This window comes from Lithobates pipiens, unplaced genomic scaffold (genome assembly GCF_037356315.1).
Source record: "Lithobates pipiens isolate NorthernLeopardFrog02 unplaced genomic scaffold, aLitPip1_a1.2 Scaffold_44, whole genome shotgun sequence".
Lineage (NCBI taxonomy): Eukaryota > Metazoa > Chordata > Amphibia > Anura > Ranidae > Lithobates > Lithobates pipiens.
This window is the reverse complement of record NW_027507870.1, coordinates 2,677,247-2,698,772: the sequence shown is the minus strand read 5'-3', so window position 1 is coordinate 2,698,772 and position 21,526 is coordinate 2,677,247. Positions and strand designations below refer to the sequence as shown.

Genomic DNA, 21,526 nt, shown 5'->3' with positions numbered 1-21,526 from the left:
TCGGTAATTCCGATCGTGTGTATGCAATTCCGACACACCAGAAATCACGCATGCTCAGATTCAACTACAAGACAGAAGCTATTGGCTACTGGCTATTGAACTTCTTTTTCTAGTCCCATCGTACGTGTTGTACGTCACCGCGTTATAAACTATCAGAATTTGATGTGACCGTGTGTAGGCAAGACAACTTGAGCCAAATTCCGACGGAATTCCGTTGGGAAAACCATCAGAGCTTTTTCCGACGAGAATTCCGATCGTGTGTACGAGGCATTAGAGAATGAACTTTGTTTTCTGGAACAAAGACCTTTGTCCGGAATGTATCCAGGATCAGAAACAATTATTGTAGGCACAGAGAAGGGCAGAGAGCATATTTTTAAGTTGATCAAACAGCCAAAGGTCTGAAGCAGCAATGACTTTTGGACAATGCTGAAGAGGTGCAAGGGAAGTGAGTCCATCAGGAGAAAGTCATCAAGAAAGCCTGTCATCTGGATGCCCTGAGTTCTGAGAAGGACAAGCAAGGGTGCTAAGATCTTTGTGAACATCCTGGTAGCAGAGGACAGGATGAGAGGCAATGCAACAATACTGGAAGCGGTCATCAGCCACTGTAAAGCTTATAAATTTTTGATGAGGTGGGTAAATAGGAATATGCAGATAGGCATATTGGATGTCCACGGATGCCATGTTTTCTTCTTGTCTCTGAGAAGCAATTACCGACCTTGAAAATTCCATAACAACATTTTGAAATGTGAAGGGATTTGCTGAGGGATTTCAAGTCCAGGATAGGACAGATACCCTTCATTGGGGTTTTGGCACCATGAACAGGTTAAAACCTGTCCAGTGGTGATACTGGTACAATGACTCACTGGAACAAAAGGTGTTTCATTGCCTTTTGCAATCTTAATGCCCCTGGACAGTTTTTTGTTGATTTGAAAGAAGGAATTGAATCAGACTCAGGTGATGCGATTACTCCACGATTTGACTTCCCGCTTCAAGCAGCATCAGGCCTCCTTGGGAACCCCCGAGTCAGCAACCTCAAGTACAATCTGTGGCTGCACCTATTCCAGTCCCAGTTGAAGCCACACATTCACTACAACTGCCAGCTCTGTCCCGTTTCTCTGGGCACTCCAAGGCCTGCAGGGGGTTCCTTAGCCAATGTACCATTCATTTTGAGCTCCAGCCTCAAAACTTCCTGTCTGATCGGGCAAAGGTAGCCTATATTATTTCCCTCCTCTCCAGTGAAGCTTTAGCCTGGGCTGTGGAGAAGAATGAACCTGTCTTTTCCAGCCTGTGTGGCTTCTTGAAGCTCTTTTGAAACATCTTCGAGGGGCCGGCTCGGGTTTCTTCAGCGGCCAGTGCCCTTTTACGTCTTCGCCAAGAATCTTCTTCAGTGGGACAATATGCACTTCAGTTTCGTATCCTCACAGCTGAGTTGAGCTGGAACAATGAGGCCCTGGATGCAACCTTTTTACATGGCCTCTCTGACCAATTGAAAGATGAATTAGCGGGAAGAGCCATCCCCGTCAGTCTAGACAATGTCATTTTCTTGTGTAACTAGATCGACATTCGTTTTCAGGAGAGGTCCCTAGAAAAAAAAAAAAAGACGCCAGCGCTCCCTGGGCCCTAGCCAGTCTGAGCTCCCCTCCCTTCTTTCCGTGGAGCATCTTCTGCCTGCTGAGGAACCTATGCAGATGGACCGGACCAGGCTAACCCCCGAAGAACCTGCTAGGTGCAGAACTCTGGGCTTGTGTCTCTATTGTGGGGGCAAAGGTCATTTTCGTGACTCCTGCTCACTTCGTCTGGGAAACGCTCGGGTCTCATACATCTAGAAGGTGGAGTATTGGACCCAGAAACATCAACTTCTCTTCTTCTTCCAGTGTTCCTTCATGTAGGTACTTCTCCTCAATCGATCTTTGTATATCTGGATTCCGGGGCTGCTTGCAATTTTATGGACTGGAGAACTGCTTCTTCCATGAAGCTTACCCTTTCACCCCTCACTATGCCACTGATAGTCTAGGCAAATAATGGCACTGTTCTCCCAGAGGGCCATATCCGCTTCCAGACTCTACCTATTAAAGTGGTTGTAAACCCTTGCAACACACTTTCACCTATAGGTAAGCCTAGATTTAGGCTTACCTGTAGGTGCTGTAAATATCTCCTAAACCTACATGGTTAAGGAGATATTTACAATTCCCCGTACGAGGATTCCTTCTGCGTATGCGCCTATGTATTCGGTGCATGCGCACTTTAGAAGGGTCACGGCGTGCTGTTTTCATTAAAGGGCATGCCGTGACTGGAGGCTCCAGTGCGCACACACGGGAGTGACGTCATGCGACTCCGGCCAGTCACAGAGCCGGAGTCCGCGACCCCGGAAAGAAGATTGACGCTTCCAGCCGGCAAGGAAATCTGGGACATCGCAGGCTCCTGTGTCAGGTAAGTGACACATAATGATGCATAGTAGCGCATTATGATTTGCCTTTGCAGGGAAACAAAGAGGAAGTAAACCCATCAGGGTTTACTTCCTCTTTAAGATGTCTGTAGGGATACTGCACCAGGAGTGGCTATCCTTCCTCATTCTACCCAAGGCCTCTACCCCCATTGTATTGGGCCTTCCTTGGCTACATTTCCCCTCTCCACATGTGGACTGGGTCTCTGGGCAGATCTTGGCTTGGTCCCTAATGTTTCTCGTCCTGCCTTCTCAAGGTGGCCCCCAAGGAGAGACTTCCAGTTGCTACCACATCTGCATCTTCTGAGCTTCCCACTGCATACAGCAAATACAGGGATGTGTTCTGTAAGAAATCAGCTGAGATGCTTCCTCCTCACCGGTCTTTTGACTGTGCTATTGACCTTGTCCTGGTGCAACTCTGCCCAGGAGTCGTAACCACCCACTGTTCATCCCAGAGACCCAGGCTATGTCAGAGTATGTTGCTGAGAATCTAAAGAGAGGTTTCATCTGGAAATCCTCATTGCCTGCAGGAGCAGGGTTCTTTTTTGTTGCCAAAAAGCATGGTACCTTGAGGCCCTGCATCGACTATTGAGGTTTAAACGCAGTGACTATCAAAAATGGATACCCCTTACCCTTAATATCTGAGCTATTCGACAGATTGAAGGGTGCCTCCAATTTCACCAAGTTGGATCTCAGAGGTGCATACAATCTGATTCAGATATGGGAAGGTGACAAAGGGAAAACCGCGTTTAACACTAGAGACGGGCATTACGAATACCTGGTTATGCCTTTTGGCTTGTGTAATGCCCCAGCTGTGTTCCAAAACGTTGTCAATTAAATTTTCAGGGATCTGCTTTACTAGTTTGTTGTCATCTATGGGGATGATATTCTCATCTTTTCGGAAAATCTGCTTGTCCACAGAAACCATGTCCGCACTGTACTTCAGCGCCTTGGAGAGAATAAACTATATGCCAAGCTGGAGAAATGTTCTTTTGAATTTTCTGAGGTCTTGATTCTGGGATGCTTTGTCTCGAGTTTGGGTCTTCATATGGATCCAACTGGCCTCTTCCTGCTAGCCTCAAGGCCACACAACGCTTTCTTGGGTTCACAAATTATTATAGTCAGTTCATAAGTAATTACTCTTCCATTGCTGTGCCTATTGCTTTGACCAAGAAGGGTGCGAATGCCAAGGACTGGCCTCCTGAAGCTGTCTATGCATTTCACAACCTAAAACAGGTCTTTGTTTCTGGACCTCTCTTGAGGACACCTAATCCTGGGGATTCATTTTTTATTGAAGTTGAAGCTTCTTCAATGGGGGTGGGAGCTGTGCTTCTTCAATCCTTTGAGAAGAAACATCAACCTTGTGCGTTCTTCTCCAAAAAAAATTCTCAGGCAGAGAAATTATGCTAACAGTGATTGGGAACTTCTTGCAATTAAATTAGCGTTAGAAGAGTGGTGTCATCTCTTGGAGGGTTCCCCTCACTCCATAATGATTTTTACTGATCACAAGAATCTACAGTACCAACAGAATGCTAAACGTCTGAATCCCAGACAGGACAGGTGGAGTTTTTTCTTTTCCCTGTTTAATTTCACGATTACGTACAAACCAGGTCCCTGCAACGGTCGGGCTGATGCACTCTCTAGGTCATTTGACACTTTGGACGAGGAGTTCACCCCTGAACCTGAGCCGATCGTTCCGACCTCATGCATTGTTGCCCATTCTACTACCCTGGAGTCAAAAATTCTTCCTGGCAAAACCTTCGTCCCCACTGAGCTACGAGCTAAGATCCTTCGTTGGGGACATGATTCCAAGGTGGTAGGTGATGCTGGGTTACTCCAATCCTTCCTGCTCATCAGTCATCACTACTGGTGGTCTAATCCCTGCTCAGATGTCAAATGTCTGTGCTCAGTCTAAATCCTCCACACAAGCCCCTGCTGGTCTTCTCATGCCCTTGCCCATTCCTAAGGTGCCCTGGTCTCACAATGCCATGAATTTTATCACGATCTCCCACTGTCTGAGAATAATATGGTAATTTGTGTGGTAATCGATTGGTTCTCCAAGATGGCTCATTTTGTTCCTCTTCCTGGTCTTCCTTCTGCTCCTGCCTTGGTTCCCATTTTTGTTCGAGAAATTTTCCGCCTCCATGGGGTTCCTTCTCATATTGTTTCCAACAGGGGCGTTCAATTTACAGCTCGTTTTTGGAGAGCCTTTTGCAAATCTCTCAGTATTGTCTTGGATTTTTCCTCTTCTTACCACTCTAAATACAATGGGAAGACTGAGAGGGTTAATCAGGAGTTAGAGGTCTTTCTTCGCACCTTAGTCTCTGATCATCATGACTATTGGTCCTCTCTACTCCCGTGGGCAAAATTCTCTCACAACAATCATGTAAATACCAGTTCTCAGAAGACACCCTTTTTAGCAGTTTATGGAAAACACCCTCAACTCCCTCTTACCATGACCTGTTCTCTAGATATTCCAGCTTTGGCTACCACTCAGGAGTCTTTCAATTCTATTTGGGGTGACGTTTATGATTCCTTCTGGGCAGCCGCTGACAGATTCAAAGGTCTACAGCCAGGGGACAAAGTCTGGCTCTCCACCAGGAACATCAAGCTTCGAGTTCCTTCGTTGAAGTTTGCCCCAAGATTTCTTGGTCCGTACACTATAACCTCTAACCTGATTCTGGTTTGTTTCAAGCTCCAGATTCCTAAAAGCCTCAAAATCTCTAACTACTTCCATGTTGCCCTTCTGAAGCCTTTTGTCCTCATAGGTTCTCTAGTCCTCTCCCTACCACGGCTCCCGTTCTCTGAGGATAATCAGGAGTATGCGGTTAGTGAAATTCTGGATTCTCGGCTCTGTAGAGGCATTCTTCAGTAGCTAGTGTATTGGAAAGGGTTTGGTCCTGAGGAGAGGTCTTGGATCACTGTATCTGAGGTCTTTGTGCCTCGTCTGTTGAGGAGGTTTCATCTGAAGTTTCCCTCGAAGCCTGGGCCCAGGCAAGGGAGGGGGAGGCCTCGTAAGAGGGGCGGTACTGTCATGGATATGCAGTAATGTTTGTCTGTCAGCTTACCTTTCCATGTGTTCAGCTTAGAGGCCAGCCACTCTGGCTGCTTGAGTCTCTCCCCAAAGCATGACTCCACCCCAGCCCCTATCAGGGAACTCTATATTAACCTGTGCACTGCACGCCAGCCCTGCTGATCAATTATTGTGTGTTTGGATTCCGTGTGCTACTTACTGAGCGTTCTATGTCAGATTCCAGTTACTGATCTTGGCTTGTTCTTGACTATCCTTACCTGCTTGTTACCCTAACTTTTGGCTAGCTCCTGACCATCCTTACCTGGTTGTTGCCCTGACCTTTTGGCTATCTCCTGACTGTCCTTTGTTGTTGCAATCTGCTTCTTCCTCTCTACCTTCCTGTAGTCTACCATGTGCTGGGAGGCCCTAGGGGTCACGACCTGCAGCTGGACCACAGCTAAATCCATCCCCACCACTAGGGGCTTTGGTGAACACCCGCTGGCTCTTAGATTCCGGGCCCTGGGAAATCTCATGCTGTAGCTCCCAGTGTCATCCGTGTTGGTACTACAGAGTACGTGCTCTCCTGTATCACCTAGAGCTCCATCCGCAGCAGTCAGCCGTAGGGTCCACTGCCTTGCGGTGCACTCCAGACCCCAACGGAGTGCATCTGTCGCCTGGACTCAGGTGACCTTACATGCGTTTTAGCAAGACCAAGTAATGACCCAGTCATCATGGACTTCACATTCTATCTGTTCATGAACAGTGCATGTTTGCAAGTTTTTGTTGGTCTCTTTGTGCTTAACCACTTCCCGACCAGCGCACGACGATGTACGTCGACAGAATGTCACGGGCAGGCATATTGGCGTACAGGTTCGTCCAATATTCAATGCCGCCCTGCCATCGGGAGCGCGCCGCCGGCGGCGTGCTCCCGCGCTGGTCGGGACCCCCGTGAGTCCGGTCGCGGGACCCGTGGACTCGATCGCCGCGGGCATCCCTGCGATCGTCTCACGGAGCGGCCGAATGGAGGAGATGCCGAGTAAACAGCATTTCTCCATTCTGCCTAGCAACTAGTGACGCTGATCTCTGCTCCATGTGATTGGAGCAGAGATCAGTGTTCACTAAATGAAAGCCCAACCCCCCCACAGTTAGTAACACACCCCTAGGAACACTTAACCCCTACACTGCCACCCACTGGTTAACCCCTTCACTGCCAGTGTCATTTACACAGGAATCACTGCATTTATATAGCAGTGATTACTGTATAAATGACAATGGTCCCAAAAATGTGTCAAAAATGTCCGATGGGTCCCCCACAATGTCGCAGTCACAATAAAAATCGCTGATCGCCGCCATTACTAGTAAAAAAAATAATAATAAAAATGCTATAAAACTATCCCTATTTTGTAAACGCTATAACTTTTGCGCAAACCAATCAATAATCGCTTATTGCGATTTTTTTTACCAAAAATATGTAGAAGAATACGTATCGGTCTAAACTGAGGGAAAAAAATGTTTTTTTATATATTTTTGGGGGATATTTATTATAACAAAAAGTAAAAAATAATGCGTTTTTGTTCAAAATTGTCGCTCTATTTTTGTTTATAGCGCAAAAAATAAAAACCGCAGGGGTGATCAAATATCACCAAAAGAAAGCTCTATTTGTGGGAAAAAAAAGGACGTAAATTTTGTTTGGGAGCCACGTCGCACGACCGCGCAATTGTCAGTTAAAGCGACGCAGTGCCGAATCGCAAAAAGTGGTCTGGTCTTTGACCAGCAAAATGGTCCGGTCTGCAAGTGGTTAAAGGAGAAGTCCAGCCTGAGCTTTTTAGGCTGGGTGTCTCCTATGGGTCACAGGAGTGTAATTTTGTTTTGCACTCCTGTGACCCATTTTCCGGGGAGAACGGTCTGAAGTCTCTGCTGACATCACTGCAAATCAGTCGAAGCAGCGCGTCATCCCGACTTTCGAAGTCTGGATCCACCAGCTGCCTTGACTGATTGCAGTCTGCTCCCTGCCCCTCCACAGCTCAGCGCTCCAATGAGCCTGGAGGAGCAGAGCAGGAGAGATGCTGACTGACAGGCAGCATCTCTCGGCTTGGGGAGGAGTGAGAACCCGAGCCATTGGCAGTGTTCGGTGGCTGTGCGGAGATGCCGGGGAACAGCTGCAGCATCGGTCTGACTTTTACTAGTAATGGTCGGAGATCAGAGATTTTTTTATCAGGACTGCGACATTGCGGCAGACAAATCTGACACTAAAGCCGCGTACACACGGGCGAACTGTCTGGCCAACTTAGTCCGTCGAAACACATTTCAGCGGACAGTCCGCTCGTGTGTGGGCTTCAGCGGACTTTTTCAGCGTGCAGTCTGGCGGACTAAGTATTTCGGAATTTCCGTAATACTGTCCGTCATACTTTGGTTTCAGTGGACAGTCCGCTCGTCAGTAGGCTAGTTCGACGGACTAAGTATGGCGCATGCTCAGAAAGGATTTACACGGCGGAAGGTTGCATTGCTGTGTATTGGACTTCCTATTTCTAGTCCCGTCGTACGTGCTGTACACGTCATCGCGCAAGCTTTCGACTGACTGTTTGTGCATCCGTGTGTGGTCAAGTCCGTTCATTCGAAAGTATGACGGACTGTCCGTCGGATTGTCTGACGGACTAAGTTGGCCAGACAGTCCGCCCGTGTGTACGCGGCTTGAGTGACACTGTTTGCAGACCATTGACACCAATACAGCGATCAGTGCTAAAAACAAAATACACTGTCACCATATAAATGACACTGGCAGGGAAGGGGTTAACATCAGGGGCGAACAAAGGGTTAAGTGTGTGCCTAGGCGGTGCTTGCTAGCCGTGCGGGGGGGGGGGGATGATCTGACTGGGGAAACAGGAACACAAGATCTCCATGTGCTCTCGTCAGAATGGCGATCTGCCTTGTTTACATAGGCAGATCGCCATTCTGCCTGTTTGGGGAGTGATCGCGGGTGACTGCTGATTAGCTCCCCCCTCTGTCCAATCAGTGTGCGCAGAGGCTTCTGCACAGAGCGACATACATGTGCGTCGCTTTGCGCAAGCCGGGCCGGCGTTGCCACAGTAAACGTGCGGAAGGCAGTCCGGGAAGCGGTCAACAAGGTCAATGCCGCAGGTAGGATCCAGTGCCCAAAGCAACATTCCAGGTAGGAGAAGAGGTCCATCACCTACAGACACTAGAGCAGTGATGGTGAACCTTGGCACCCCAGATGTTTTGGAACTACATTTCCCATGATGCTCAACTACACTGCAGAGTGCAAGAGCATCATGGGAAATGTAGTTCCAAAACATCTGGGGTGCCAAGGTTCGCCATCACTGCACTAGAGTGAGGTCTCACGGGAACAAGGTAGGGTTATAGTGAAGGTGCCTCCAGAGGACGTGACCTCCAAAGCTTGCTAATGTCCGATTCCCTGAAGCTACGAGTCTATAACCCATGGTGTATGAATAAGTTGCCTGTGTCCAGTACCGTACGATTAAGATAAGAAGAAATGAAGAGAACTATATATTACTGGAGGGACTTCCTTCCTATACACCCCTTAGCTCTTACCCACACCTAATATAGAAACATAGAAAAATGATAGCAGAAATAAAGACTTAGTAGTCCATCAAGTCTGCCCATTTTTTTTCATGTTTTATTTATTTTTTGTTAAAGAGTTCCACCCAAAAAAAAAAAATGTCATTAATGTGCATGAAAAATAAAAAAAAACATTTGGAAAAAATATATATTTTTTTTTACTTACCTTTTTATGCCTGTTGCTATGTGGTCCCTCGAAATCTGCCTCCTCCTTCAGTGCCTGGGATGCTGACGTCACTTCCCTCGGCGCAGGAAGGGAGATCACCTCTCTCCCCCCCCCCTCTAGGCAATCATCTGGGACACGTGACCGGTCCCATTTGACTGCGCGGCCAGTCACTGCACGGCTCGCGCATGCGCAGTGGGCCACAGCCGGGCACCCACAATTAAAATGCCGGTGCCACCGAATGGAGGGGGAGACGAGCGGGGCTTCGATCCCCCCGCATCGCTGGACCCTGGGACAGGTAAGTGTTTGATTATTAAAAGTCAGCAGCTGCAGCATTTGTAGATGCTGACTTTACATTTTTTTATTTTATTTTTAAGTGGAACTCCGCTTTAAGTTTTTGTCTGAGTATAGATCTATGTTTGTCCCAAGCATGCTTGAAGTCATTTACTGTTGACTGTCACGCTACCTCTGTTGGTAGTTCATTGCGAGCATCAATTACCCTTTCAGTAAAAAAAGAAAAATACATTCTAAGATTAGTTTTGAACGATTCCTCCAGTTAGTTGGAAGTTGCGGCCCCATGTTCTTGATTTTGGTTCCACCCTCCTGAACCTTACTCACCCACTTTATAGGTTTGAATCACTCCCCCCCCTCCCCCCTTTCCTCCAGACCGTACATATTAGGTTCCTGAAGTCTCTCCTGATATGTTTTATCCCCCAAACATTTCACCATTTTTGTTCCCCGTCTCTAGACTCGTTCTATCTTATCAATATCTTTTTGTGAGGTCTCCAGAACTGAACACAGAATTCTAAATGAAGTCTCACTAGAGATCCATATAGAGGAATCAGGACCTCCTTCCTCCTGCTGGTGACCCCTCTAGTGATATAAAGATCTATATAGAGGAATCAGGACCTCCTTCCTCCTGCTGGTGACCCCTCTAGTGATATAAAGATCTATATAGAGGAATCAGGACCTCCTTCCTCCTGCTGGTGACCCCTCTAGTGATATAAAGATATATATAGAGGAATCAGGACCTCCTTCTTCCCGCTGGTGACCCCTCTAGTCATATAAAGATCTATATAGAGGAATCAGGACCTCCTTCCTCCTGCTGGTGACCCCTCTAGTGATATAAAGATCTATATAGAGGAATCAGGACCTCCTTCCTCCTGCTGGTGACCCCTCTAGTGATATGAAGATATATATATATAGAGGAATTAGGACCTCCTTCTTCCCGCTGGTGACCCCTCTAGTCATATAAAGATCTATATAGAGGAATCAGGACCTCCTTCCTCCTGCTGGTGACCCCTCTAGTGATATAAAGATCTATATAGAGGAATCAGGACCTCCTTCCTCCTGCTGGTGACCCCTCTAGTGATATGAAGATATATATAGAGGAATCAGAACCTCCTTCCTCCCGCTGGTGACCCCTCTAGTGATATGAAGATATATATATATAGAGGAATTAGGACCTCCTTCTTCCCGCTGGTGACCCCTCTAGTCATATAAAGATCTATATAGAGGAATCAGGACCTCCTTCCTCCTGATGGTGATCCCTCTAGTGATATAAAGATCTATATAGAGGAATCAGGACCTCCTTCCTATTGCTGGTGACCCCTCTAGAGATATAAAGATCTATATAGTGGAATCAGGACCTCCTTCCTCCCGCTAGTGATCCCTCTAGTGATATGAAGATCTATATAGAGGAATCAGGACCTCCTTCTGGTGATCCCTCTAGTGGAGGGGACATTAGAGTGTAAGCTCCTCTGTACAGGGACTGATGTGACTGTGGGGGGAGGGGACATTAGAGTGTAAGCTCCTCTGTACAGAGACTGATGTGACTGTGGGGGAGGGGACATTAGAGTGTAAGCTCCTCTGTACAGAGACTGATGTGACTGTGGGGGGAGGGGACATTAGAGTGTAAGCTCCTCTGTACAGAGACTGATGTGACTGTGGGGGGAGGGGACATTAGAGTGTAAGCTCCTCTGTACAGAGACTGATCTGACTGTGGGGGGAGGGGACATTAGAGTGTAAGCTCCTCTGTACAGAGACTGATGTGACTGTGGGGGGGAGGGGACATTAGAGTGTAAGCTCCTCTGTACAGAGACTGTTGTGACTGTGGGGGGAGGGGACATTAGAGTGTAAGCTCCTCTGTACAGAGACTGATCTGACTGTGGGGGGAGGGGACATTAGAGTGTAAGCTCCTCTGTACAGACTGATGTGATGTGTGGGGGGAGGGGACATTAGAGTGTAAGCTCCTCTGTACAGAGACTGATGTGACTGTGGGGGGAGGGGACATTAGAGTGTAAGCTCCTCTGTACAGAGACTGATGTGACTGTGGGGGAGGGGACATTAGAGTGTAAGCTCCTCTGTACAGAGACTGATGTGACTGTGGGGGAGGGGACATTAGAGTGTAAGCTCCTCTGTACAGAGACTGATGTGACTGTGGGGGGGAGGGGACATTAGAGTGTAAGCTCCTCTGTACAGACTGATGTGACTGTGGTGGGAGGGGACATTAGAGTGTAAGCTCCTCTGTACAGACTGATGTGACTGTGGGGGGAGGGGACATTAGAGTGTAAGCTCCTCTGTACAGAGACTGATGTGACTGTGGGGGAGGGGACATTAGAGTGTAAGCTCCTCTGTACAGACTGATGTGACTGTGGGGGGGAGGGGACATTAGAGTGTAAGCTCCTCTGTACAGAGACTGATCTGACTGTGGGGGAGGGGACATTAGAGTGTAAGCTCCTCTGTACAGAGACTGATGTGACTGTGGGGGAGGGGACATTAGAGTGTAAGCTCCTCTGTACAGACTGATGTGACTGTGGGGGGGAGGGGACATTAGAGTGTAAGCTCCTCTGTACAGAGACTGATGTGACTGTGGGGGAGGGGACATTAGAGTGTAAGCTCCTCTGTACAGAGACTGATGTGATGTGGGGGGGAGGGGACATTAGAGTGTAAGCTCCTCTGTACAGACTGATGTGACTGTGGTGGGAGGGGACATTAGAGTGTAAGCTCCTCTGTACAGACTGATGTGACTGTGGGGGGAGGGGACATTAGAGTGTAAGCTCCTCTGTACAGAGACTGATGTGACTGTGGGGGAGGGGACATTAGAGTGTAAGCTCCTCTGTACAGACTGATGTGACTGTGGGGGGGAGGGGACATTAGAGTGTAAGCTCCTCTGTACAGAGACTGATGTGACTGTGGGGGAGGGGACATTAGAGTGTAAGCTCCTCTGTACAGAGACTGATGTGACTGTGGGGGAGGGGACATTAGAGTGTAAGCTCCTCTGTACAGAGACTGATGTGACTGTGGGGGGGGAGGGGACATTAGAGTGTAAGCTCCTCTGTACAGACTGATGTGACTGTGGTGGGAGGGGACATTAGAGTGTAAGCTCCTCTGTACAGACTGATGTGACTGTGGGGGGAGGGGACATTAGAGTGTAAGCTCCTCTGTACAGAGACTGATGTGACTGTGGGGGAGGGGACATTAGAGTGTAAGCTCCTCTGTACAGACTGATGTGACTGTGGGGGGGAGGGGACATTAGAGTGTAAGCTCCTCTGTACAGAGACTGATCTGACTGTGGGGGAGGGGACATTAGAGTGTAAGCTCCTCTGTACAGAGACTGATGTGACTGTGGGGGAGGGGACATTAGAGTGTAAGCTCCTCTGTACAGACTGATGTGACTGTGGGGGGGAGGGGACATTAGAGTGTAAGCTCCTCTGTACAGAGACTGATGTGACTGTGGGGGAGGGGACATTAGAGTGTAAGCTCCTCTGTACAGAGACTGATGTGATGTGGGGGGGAGGGGACATTAGAGTGTAAGCTCCTCTGTACAGACTGATGTGACTGTGGTGGGAGGGGACATTAGAGTGTAAGCTCCTCTGTACAGACTGATGTGACTGTGGGGGGAGGGGACATTAGAGTGTAAGCTCCTCTGTACAGAGACTGATGTGACTGTGGGGGAGGGGACATTAGAGTGTAAGCTCCTCTGTACAGACTGATGTGACTGTGGGGGGGAGGGGACATTAGAGTGTAAGCTCCTCTGTACAGAGACTGATGTGACTGTGGGGGAGGGGACATTAGAGTGTAAGCTCCTCTGTACAGAGACTGATGTGACTGTGGGGGGAGGGGACATTAGAGTGTAAGCTCCTCTGTACAGAGACTGATGTGACTGTGGGGGGAGGGGACATTAGAGTGTAAGCTCCTCTGTACAGAGACTGATCTGACTGTGGGGGGAGGGGACATTAGAGTGTAAGCTCCTCTGTACAGAGACTGATGTGACTGTGGGGGGGAGGGGACATTAGAGTGTAAGCTCCTCTGTACAGAGACTGTTGTGACTGTGGGGGGAGGGGACATTAGAGTGTAAGCTCCTCTGTACAGAGACTGATCTGACTGTGGGGGGAGGGGACATTAGAGTGTAAGCTCCTCTGTACAGACTGATGTGATGTGTGGGGGGAGGGGACATTAGAGTGTAAGCTCCTCTGTACAGAGACTGATGTGACTGTGGGGGGAGGGGACATTAGAGTGTAAGCTCCTCTGTACAGAGACTGATGTGACTGTGGGGGAGGGGACATTAGAGTGTAAGCTCCTCTGTACAGAGACTGATGTGACTGTGGGGGGGGAGGGGACATTAGAGTGTAAGCTCCTCTGTACAGACTGATGTGACTGTGGTGGGAGGGGACATTAGAGTGTAAGCTCCTCTGTACAGACTGATGTGACTGTGGGGGGAGGGGACATTAGAGTGTAAGCTCCTCTGTACAGAGACTGATGTGACTGTGGGGGAGGGGACATTAGAGTGTAAGCTCCTCTGTACAGACTGATGTGACTGTGGGGGGGAGGGGACATTAGAGTGTAAGCTCCTCTGTACAGAGACTGATCTGACTGTGGGGGAGGGGACATTAGAGTGTAAGCTCCTCTGTACAGAGACTGATGTGACTGTGGGGGAGGGGACATTAGAGTGTAAGCTCCTCTGTACAGACTGATGTGACTGTGGGGGGGAGGGGACATTAGAGTGTAAGCTCCTCTGTACAGAGACTGATGTGACTGTGGGGGAGGGGACATTAGAGTGTAAGCTCCTCTGTACAGAGACTGATGTGATGTGGGGGGGAGGGGACATTAGAGTGTAAGCTCCTCTGTACAGACTGATGTGACTGTGGTGGGAGGGGACATTAGAGTGTAAGCTCCTCTGTACAGACTGATGTGACTGTGGGGGGAGGGGACATTAGAGTGTAAGCTCCTCTGTACAGAGACTGATGTGACTGTGGGGGAGGGGACATTAGAGTGTAAGCTCCTCTGTACAGACTGATGTGACTGTGGGGGGGAGGGGACATTAGAGTGTAAGCTCCTCTGTACAGAGACTGATGTGACTGTGGGGGAGGGGACATTAGAGTGTAAGCTCCTCTGTACAGAGACTGATGTGACTGTGGGGGAGGGGACATTAGAGTGTAAGCTCCTCTGTACAGAGACTGATGTGACTGTGGGGGGGGAGGGGACATTAGAGTGTAAGCTCCTCTGTACAGACTGATGTGACTGTGGTGGGAGGGGACATTAGAGTGTAAGCTCCTCTGTACAGACTGATGTGACTGTGGGGGGAGGGGACATTAGAGTGTAAGCTCCTCTGTACAGAGACTGATGTGACTGTGGGGGAGGGGACATTAGAGTGTAAGCTCCTCTGTACAGACTGATGTGACTGTGGGGGGGAGGGGACATTAGAGTGTAAGCTCCTCTGTACAGAGACTGATCTGACTGTGGGGGAGGGGACATTAGAGTGTAAGCTCCTCTGTACAGAGACTGATGTGACTGTGGGGGAGGGGACATTAGAGTGTAAGCTCCTCTGTACAGACTGATGTGACTGTGGGGGGGAGGGGACATTAGAGTGTAAGCTCCTCTGTACAGAGACTGATGTGACTGTGGGGGAGGGGACATTAGAGTGTAAGCTCCTCTGTACAGAGACTGATGTGATGTGGGGGGGAGGGGACATTAGAGTGTAAGCTCCTCTGTACAGACTGATGTGACTGTGGTGGGAGGGGACATTAGAGTGTAAGCTCCTCTGTACAGACTGATGTGACTGTGGGGGGAGGGGACATTAGAGTGTAAGCTCCTCTGTACAGAGACTGATGTGACTGTGGGGGAGGGGACATTAGAGTGTAAGCTCCTCTGTACAGACTGATGTGACTGTGGGGGGGAGGGGACATTAGAGTGTAAGCTCCTCTGTACAGAGACTGATGTGACTGTGGGGGAGGGGACATTAGAGTGTAAGCTCCTCTGTACAGAGACTGATGTGACTGTGGGGGGAGGGGACATTAGAGTGTAAGCTCCTCTGTACAGAGACTGATGTGACTGTGGGGGGAGGGGACATTAGAGTGTAAGCTCCTCTGTACAGAGACTGATCTGACTGTGGGGGGAGGGGACATTAGAGTGTAAGCTCCTCTGTACAGAGACTGATGTGACTGTGGGGGGAGGGGACATTAGAGTGTAAGCTCCTCTGTACAGAGACTGTTGTGACTGTGGGGGGAGGGGACATTAGAGTGTAAGCTCCTCTGTACAGAGACTGATCTGACTGTGGGGGGAGGGGACATTAGAGTGTAAGCTCCTCTGTACAGACTGATGTGATGTGTGGGGGGAGGGGACATTAGAGTGTAAGCTCCTCTGTACAGAGACTGATGTGACTGTGGGGGGAGGGGACATTAGAGTGTAAGCTCCTCTGTACAGAGACTGATGTGACTGTGGGGGAGGGGACATTAGAGTGTAAGCTCCTCTGTACAGAGACTGATGTGACTGTGGGGGGGGAGGGGACATTAGAGTGTAAGCTCCTCTGTACAGACTGATGTGACTGTGGTGGGAGGGGACATTAGAGTGTAAGCTCCTCTGTACAGACTGATGTGACTGTGGGGGGAGGGGACATTAGAGTGTAAGCTCCTCTGTACAGAGACTGATGTGACTGTGGGGGAGGGGACATTAGAGTGTAAGCTCCTCTGTACAGACTGATGTGACTGTGGGGGGGAGGGGACATTAGAGTGTAAGCTCCTCTGTACAGAGACTGATCTGACTGTGGGGGAGGGGACATTAGAGTGTAAGCTCCTCTGTACAGAGACTGATGTGACTGTGGGGGAGGGGACATTAGAGTGTAAGCTCCTCTGTACAGACTGATGTGACTGTGGGGGGAGGGGACATTAGAGTGTAAGCTCCTCTGTACAGAGACTGATGTGACTGTGGGGGAGGGGACATTAGAGTGTAAGCTCCTCTGTACAGAGACTGATGTGATGTGGGGGGGAGGGGACATTAGAGTGTAAGCTCCTCTGTACAGACTGATGTGACTGTGGTGGGAGGGGACATTAGAGTGTAAGCTCCTCTGTACAGACTGATGTGACTGTGGGGGGAGGGGACATTAGAGTGTAAGCTCCTCTGTACAGAGACTGATGTGACTGTGGGGGAGGGGACATTAGAGTGTAAGCTCCTCTGTACAGACTGATGTGACTGTGGGGGGAGGGGACATTAGAGTGTAAGCTCCTCTGTACAGAGACTGATGTGACTGTGGGGGAGGGGACATTAGAGTGTAAGCTCCTCTGTACAGAGACTGATGTGACTGTGGGGGAGGGGACATTAGAGTGTAAGCTCCTCTGTACAGAGACTGATGTGATGTGGGGGGGAGGGGACATTGGAGTGTAAGCTCCTCTGTACAGACTGATGTGACTGTGGTGGGAGGGGACATTAGAGTGTAAGCTCCTCTGTACAGACTGATGTGACTGTGGGGGGAGGGGACATTAGAGTGTAAGCTCCTCTGTACAGAGACTGATGTGACTGTGGGGGAGGGGACATTAGAGTGTAAGCTCCTCTGTACAGACTGATGTGACTGTGGGGGGGAGGGGACATTAGAGTGTAAGCTCCTCTGTACAGAGACTGATCTGACTGTGGGGGAGGGGACATTAGAGTGTAAGCTCCTCTGTACAGAGACTGATGTGACTGTGGGGGAGGGGACATTAGAGTGTAAGCTCCTCTGTACAGACTGATGTGACTGTGGGGGGGAGGGGACATTAGAGTGTAAGCTCCTCTGTACAGAGACTGATGTGACTGTGGGGGAGGGGACATTAGAGTGTAAGCTCCTCTGTACAGAGACTGATGTGATGTGGGGGGGAGGGGACATTAGAGTGTAAGCTCCTCTGTACAGACTGATGTGACTGTGGTGGGAGGGGACATTAGAGTGTAAGCTCCTCTGTACAGACTGATGTGACTGTGGGGGGAGGGGACATTAGAGTGTAAGCTCCTCTGTACAGAGACTGATGTGACTGTGGGGGAGGGGACATTAGAGTGTAAGCTCCTCTGTACAGACTGATGTGACTGTGGGGGGGAGGGGACATTAGAGTGTAAGCTCCTCTGTACAGAGACTGATGTGACTGTGGGGGAGGGGACATTAGAGTGTAAGCTCCTCTGTACAGAGACTGATGTGACTGTGGGGGGAGGGGACATTAGAGTGTAAGCTCCTCTGTACAGAGACTGATGTGACTGTGGGGGGAGGGGACATTAGAGTGTAAGCTCCTCTGTACAGAGACTGATCTGACTGTGGGGGGAGGGGACATTAGAGTGTAAGCTCCTCTGTACAGAGACTGATGTGACTGTGGGGGGGAGGGGACATTAGAGTGTAAGCTCCTCTGTACAGAGACTGTTGTGACTGTGGGGGGAGGGGACATTAGAGTGTAAGCTCCTCTGTACAGAGACTGATCTGACTGTGGGGGGAGGGGACATTAGAGTGTAAGCTCCTCTGTACAGACTGATGTGATGTGTGGGGGGAGGGGACATTAGAGTGTAAGCTCCTCTGTACAGAGACTGATGTGACTGTGGGGGGAGGGGACATTAGAGTGTAAGCTCCTCTGTACAGAGACTGATGTGACTGTGGGGGAGGGGACATTAGAGTGTAAGCTCCTCTGTACAGAGACTGATGTGACTGTGGGGGGGGAGGGGACATTAGAGTGTAAGCTCCTCTGTACAGACTGATGTGACTGTGGTGGGAGGGGACATTAGAGTGTAAGCTCCTCTGTACAGACTGATGTGACTGTGGGGGGAGGGGACATTAGAGTGTAAGCTCCTCTGTACAGAGACTGATGTGACTGTGGGGGAGGGGACATTAGAGTGTAAGCTCCTCTGTACAGACTGATGTGACTGTGGGGGGGAGGGGACATTAGAGTGTAAGCTCCTCTGTACAGAGACTGATCTGACTGTGGGGGAGGGGACATTAGAGTGTAAGCTCCTCTGTACAGAGACTGATGTGACTGTGGGGGAGGGGACATTAGAGTGTAAGCTCCTCTGTACAGACTGATGTGACTGTGGGGGGGAGGGGACATTAGAGTGTAAGCTCCTCTGTACAGAGACTGATGTGACTGTGGGGGAGGGGACATTAGAGTGTAAGCTCCTCTGTACAGAGACTGATGTGATGTGGGGGGGAGGGGACATTAGAGTGTAAGCTCCTCTGTACAGACTGATGTGACTGTGGTGGGAGGGGACATTAGAGTGTAAGCTCCTCTGTACAGACTGATGTGACTGTGGGGGGAGGGGACATTAGAGTGTAAGCTCCTCTGTACAGAGACTGATGTGACTGTGGGGGAGGGGACATTAGAGTGTAAGCTCCTCTGTACAGACTGATGTGACTGTGGGGGGGAGGGGACATTAGAGTGTAAGCTCCTCTGTACAGAGACTGATGTGACTGTGGGGGAGGGGACATTAGAGTGTAAGCTCCTCTGTACAGAGACTGATGTGACTGTGGGGGAGGGGACATTAGAGTGTAAGCTCCTCTGTACAGAGACTGATGTGACTGTGGGGGGGGAGGGGACATTAGAGTGTAAGCTCCTCTGTACAGACTGATGTGACTGTGGTGGGAGGGGACATTAGAGTGTAAGCTCCTCTGTACAGACTGATGTGACTGTGGGGGGAGGGGACATTAGAGTGTAAGCTCCTCTGTACAGAGACTGATGTGACTGTGGGGGAGGGGACATTAGAGTGTAAGCTCCTCTGTACAGACTGATGTGACTGTGGGGGGGAGGGGACATTAGAGTGTAAGCTCCTCTGTACAGAGACTGATCTGACTGTGGGGGAGGGGACATTAGAGTGTAAGCTCCTCTGTACAGAGACTGATGTGACTGTGGGGGAGGGGACATTAGAGTGTAAGCTCCTCTGTACAGACTGATGTGACTGTGGGGGGGAGGGGACATTAGAGTGTAAGCTCCTCTGTACAGAGACTGATGTGACTGTGGGGGAGGGGACATTAGAGTGTAAGCTCCTCTGTACAGAGACTGATGTGATGTGGGGGGAGGGGACATTAGAGTGTAAGCTCCTCTGTACAGACTGATGTGACTGTGGTGGGAGGGGACATTAGAGTGTAAGCTCCTCTGTACAGACTGATGTGACTGTGGGGGGAGGGGACATTAGAGTGTAAGCTCCTCTGTACAGAGACTGATGTGACTGTGGGGGAGGGGACATTAGAGTGTAAGCTCCTCTGTACAGACTGATGTGACTGTGGGGGGGAGGGGACATTAGAGTGTAAGCTCCTCTGTGGAAGTCTCTCTGACAGAGACTGATGTGACTGTGGGGGAGGGGACATTAGAGTGTAAGCTCCTCTGTACAGAGACTGATGTGACTGTGGGGGGAGGGGACATTAGAGTGTAAAGGGCTCCTCTGTACAGACTTGACGTGACTGTGGTGGGGGAGGGGGGACATTAAGAGACTGATGTGACTGTGGGGGAGGGGACATTAGAGTGTAAGCCCTCTGATACAGAGACTGATTTGATGTGGGGGGGAGGGGACATTAGAGTGTAAGCTCCTCTGTACAGAGACTGATGTGACTGTGGGGGGAGGGGACATTAGAGTGTAAGCTCCTCTGTACAGAGACTGATGTGATTGGCTCAGTGTACAGCACTATGGTATATGTCGGCTCTATAGAATGATTAGAGATAAGATCGGAGCCCGCTGTAACGTCTCTGTAATAAGATATAAATCTATATGCTCCCCCACTCTGCCATGGCAGCCCTCCTCTCCCCTCACATTATTGATTATTGATCACTTATAATCTGTATTTTTGATCATTTCCTTCATATGTCCTCCTCCCCCATCCTCTCCCCTCCTCACCTCTTAACAGAGTTCCTCTTCCTGTCTCTTCTCTAAACACTAGAGGACCAACCAGCTTTAGCTGAGGCTCCGGTGTTCCGTCAGATTAGGCGACCCGTCAGAATGTGTAACTGAAGCGATGCTCTGTCACGGCCATCTTGGTACACCCAACACTCGTCCACAGTAAGCCTGCAGTCTGAAGTCGCCAAGCTGTCATATTTGTACACCCACAGGAGTCTTGCATTTCACAAATAATTGTACCACTAAACTCATCTTATATAGAAAAATACAGTATTTAGAAAACCGTCTGACTTGTTTTGACGTTGAATTTTAAAAGCGGCGGCAAAGCCTGCCGATCTCACAGGTTCGGTACTCTGACAGAAGACCGCTGCTTTTAAAAATTCAACATCAAAACAGTGTCATGGACTTACAAATCCTGTATTTCACGATATAAGCTGGTAAAAATAAGTGTGAAATGCAAGACTCCGGTGAGTGTACAAATATGTCCACTTGCCGCCTTCTCACTGTATCCTTACTGCAGCCGAGTGCGGGGGTGTACCAAGATGGCCGTGACAGAACATCACTTCCCTTACAAATTCTGACCGGTCGCCTAATCTGACGAAACACACACACACACACACACACACACACACACACACGGCTGGTCCACCATTATTCACTGCGTAGGACACACAGGAAGTCCTCCAGCAGACACTAGAGGTCCCACTGCTCTGTGATGGGGCTCCGGCCGGGGGCGGCCATTTTTCTGTAGGTCCCGTAATATTATATCAGTGTATATAGTACATCAGGGCATCATAGAATATCATCCTGAGAGTAATATTAGTATTATATGTCATTTTAATACATTAATGAAAATGAATTAACTATTTAATAAAATTTGTAAATAATATAATATGCATGAAAATGTATTGTTATGTAATACTAATAAAGGAGAACTCTGGGGCAGATAATAAACATATAAATAAATGCAGGTGCGGCGCGAACTTTGCGGTTTGCAAACTTTTGGCCGCGTTCGCGGTTCGCGTTCGCGAAACGTCCCTTCGGAAGTTCGTCCATCACTACTCATCTGTACAAAAAGAGAAACCAAAGCACACGTGGGTACAGAAAGGAGGCGAAATCTCTGGATTGAAGATGAATATTGCAGCATATTGAAGCTGGGTTTGTTATTTTATATGTAATGGGCTATTCATTTTTATCTGAT

At 49.2% G+C, this 21,526-nt stretch overlaps 1 protein-coding gene across 1 annotated transcript in view; it reads right to left on the bottom strand.

Moving 5' to 3' along the window:
- Positions 1 to 21,526, bottom strand: part of LOC143956839 (uncharacterized) — a 43,704-nt gene that overhangs the window by 11,257 nt on the left and 10,921 nt on the right. The window contains 1 exon segment of the mRNA XM_077467012.1: positions 20,326 to 20,386. Coding sequence (XP_077323138.1) covers positions 20,326 to 20,386 — 61 coding nt within the window.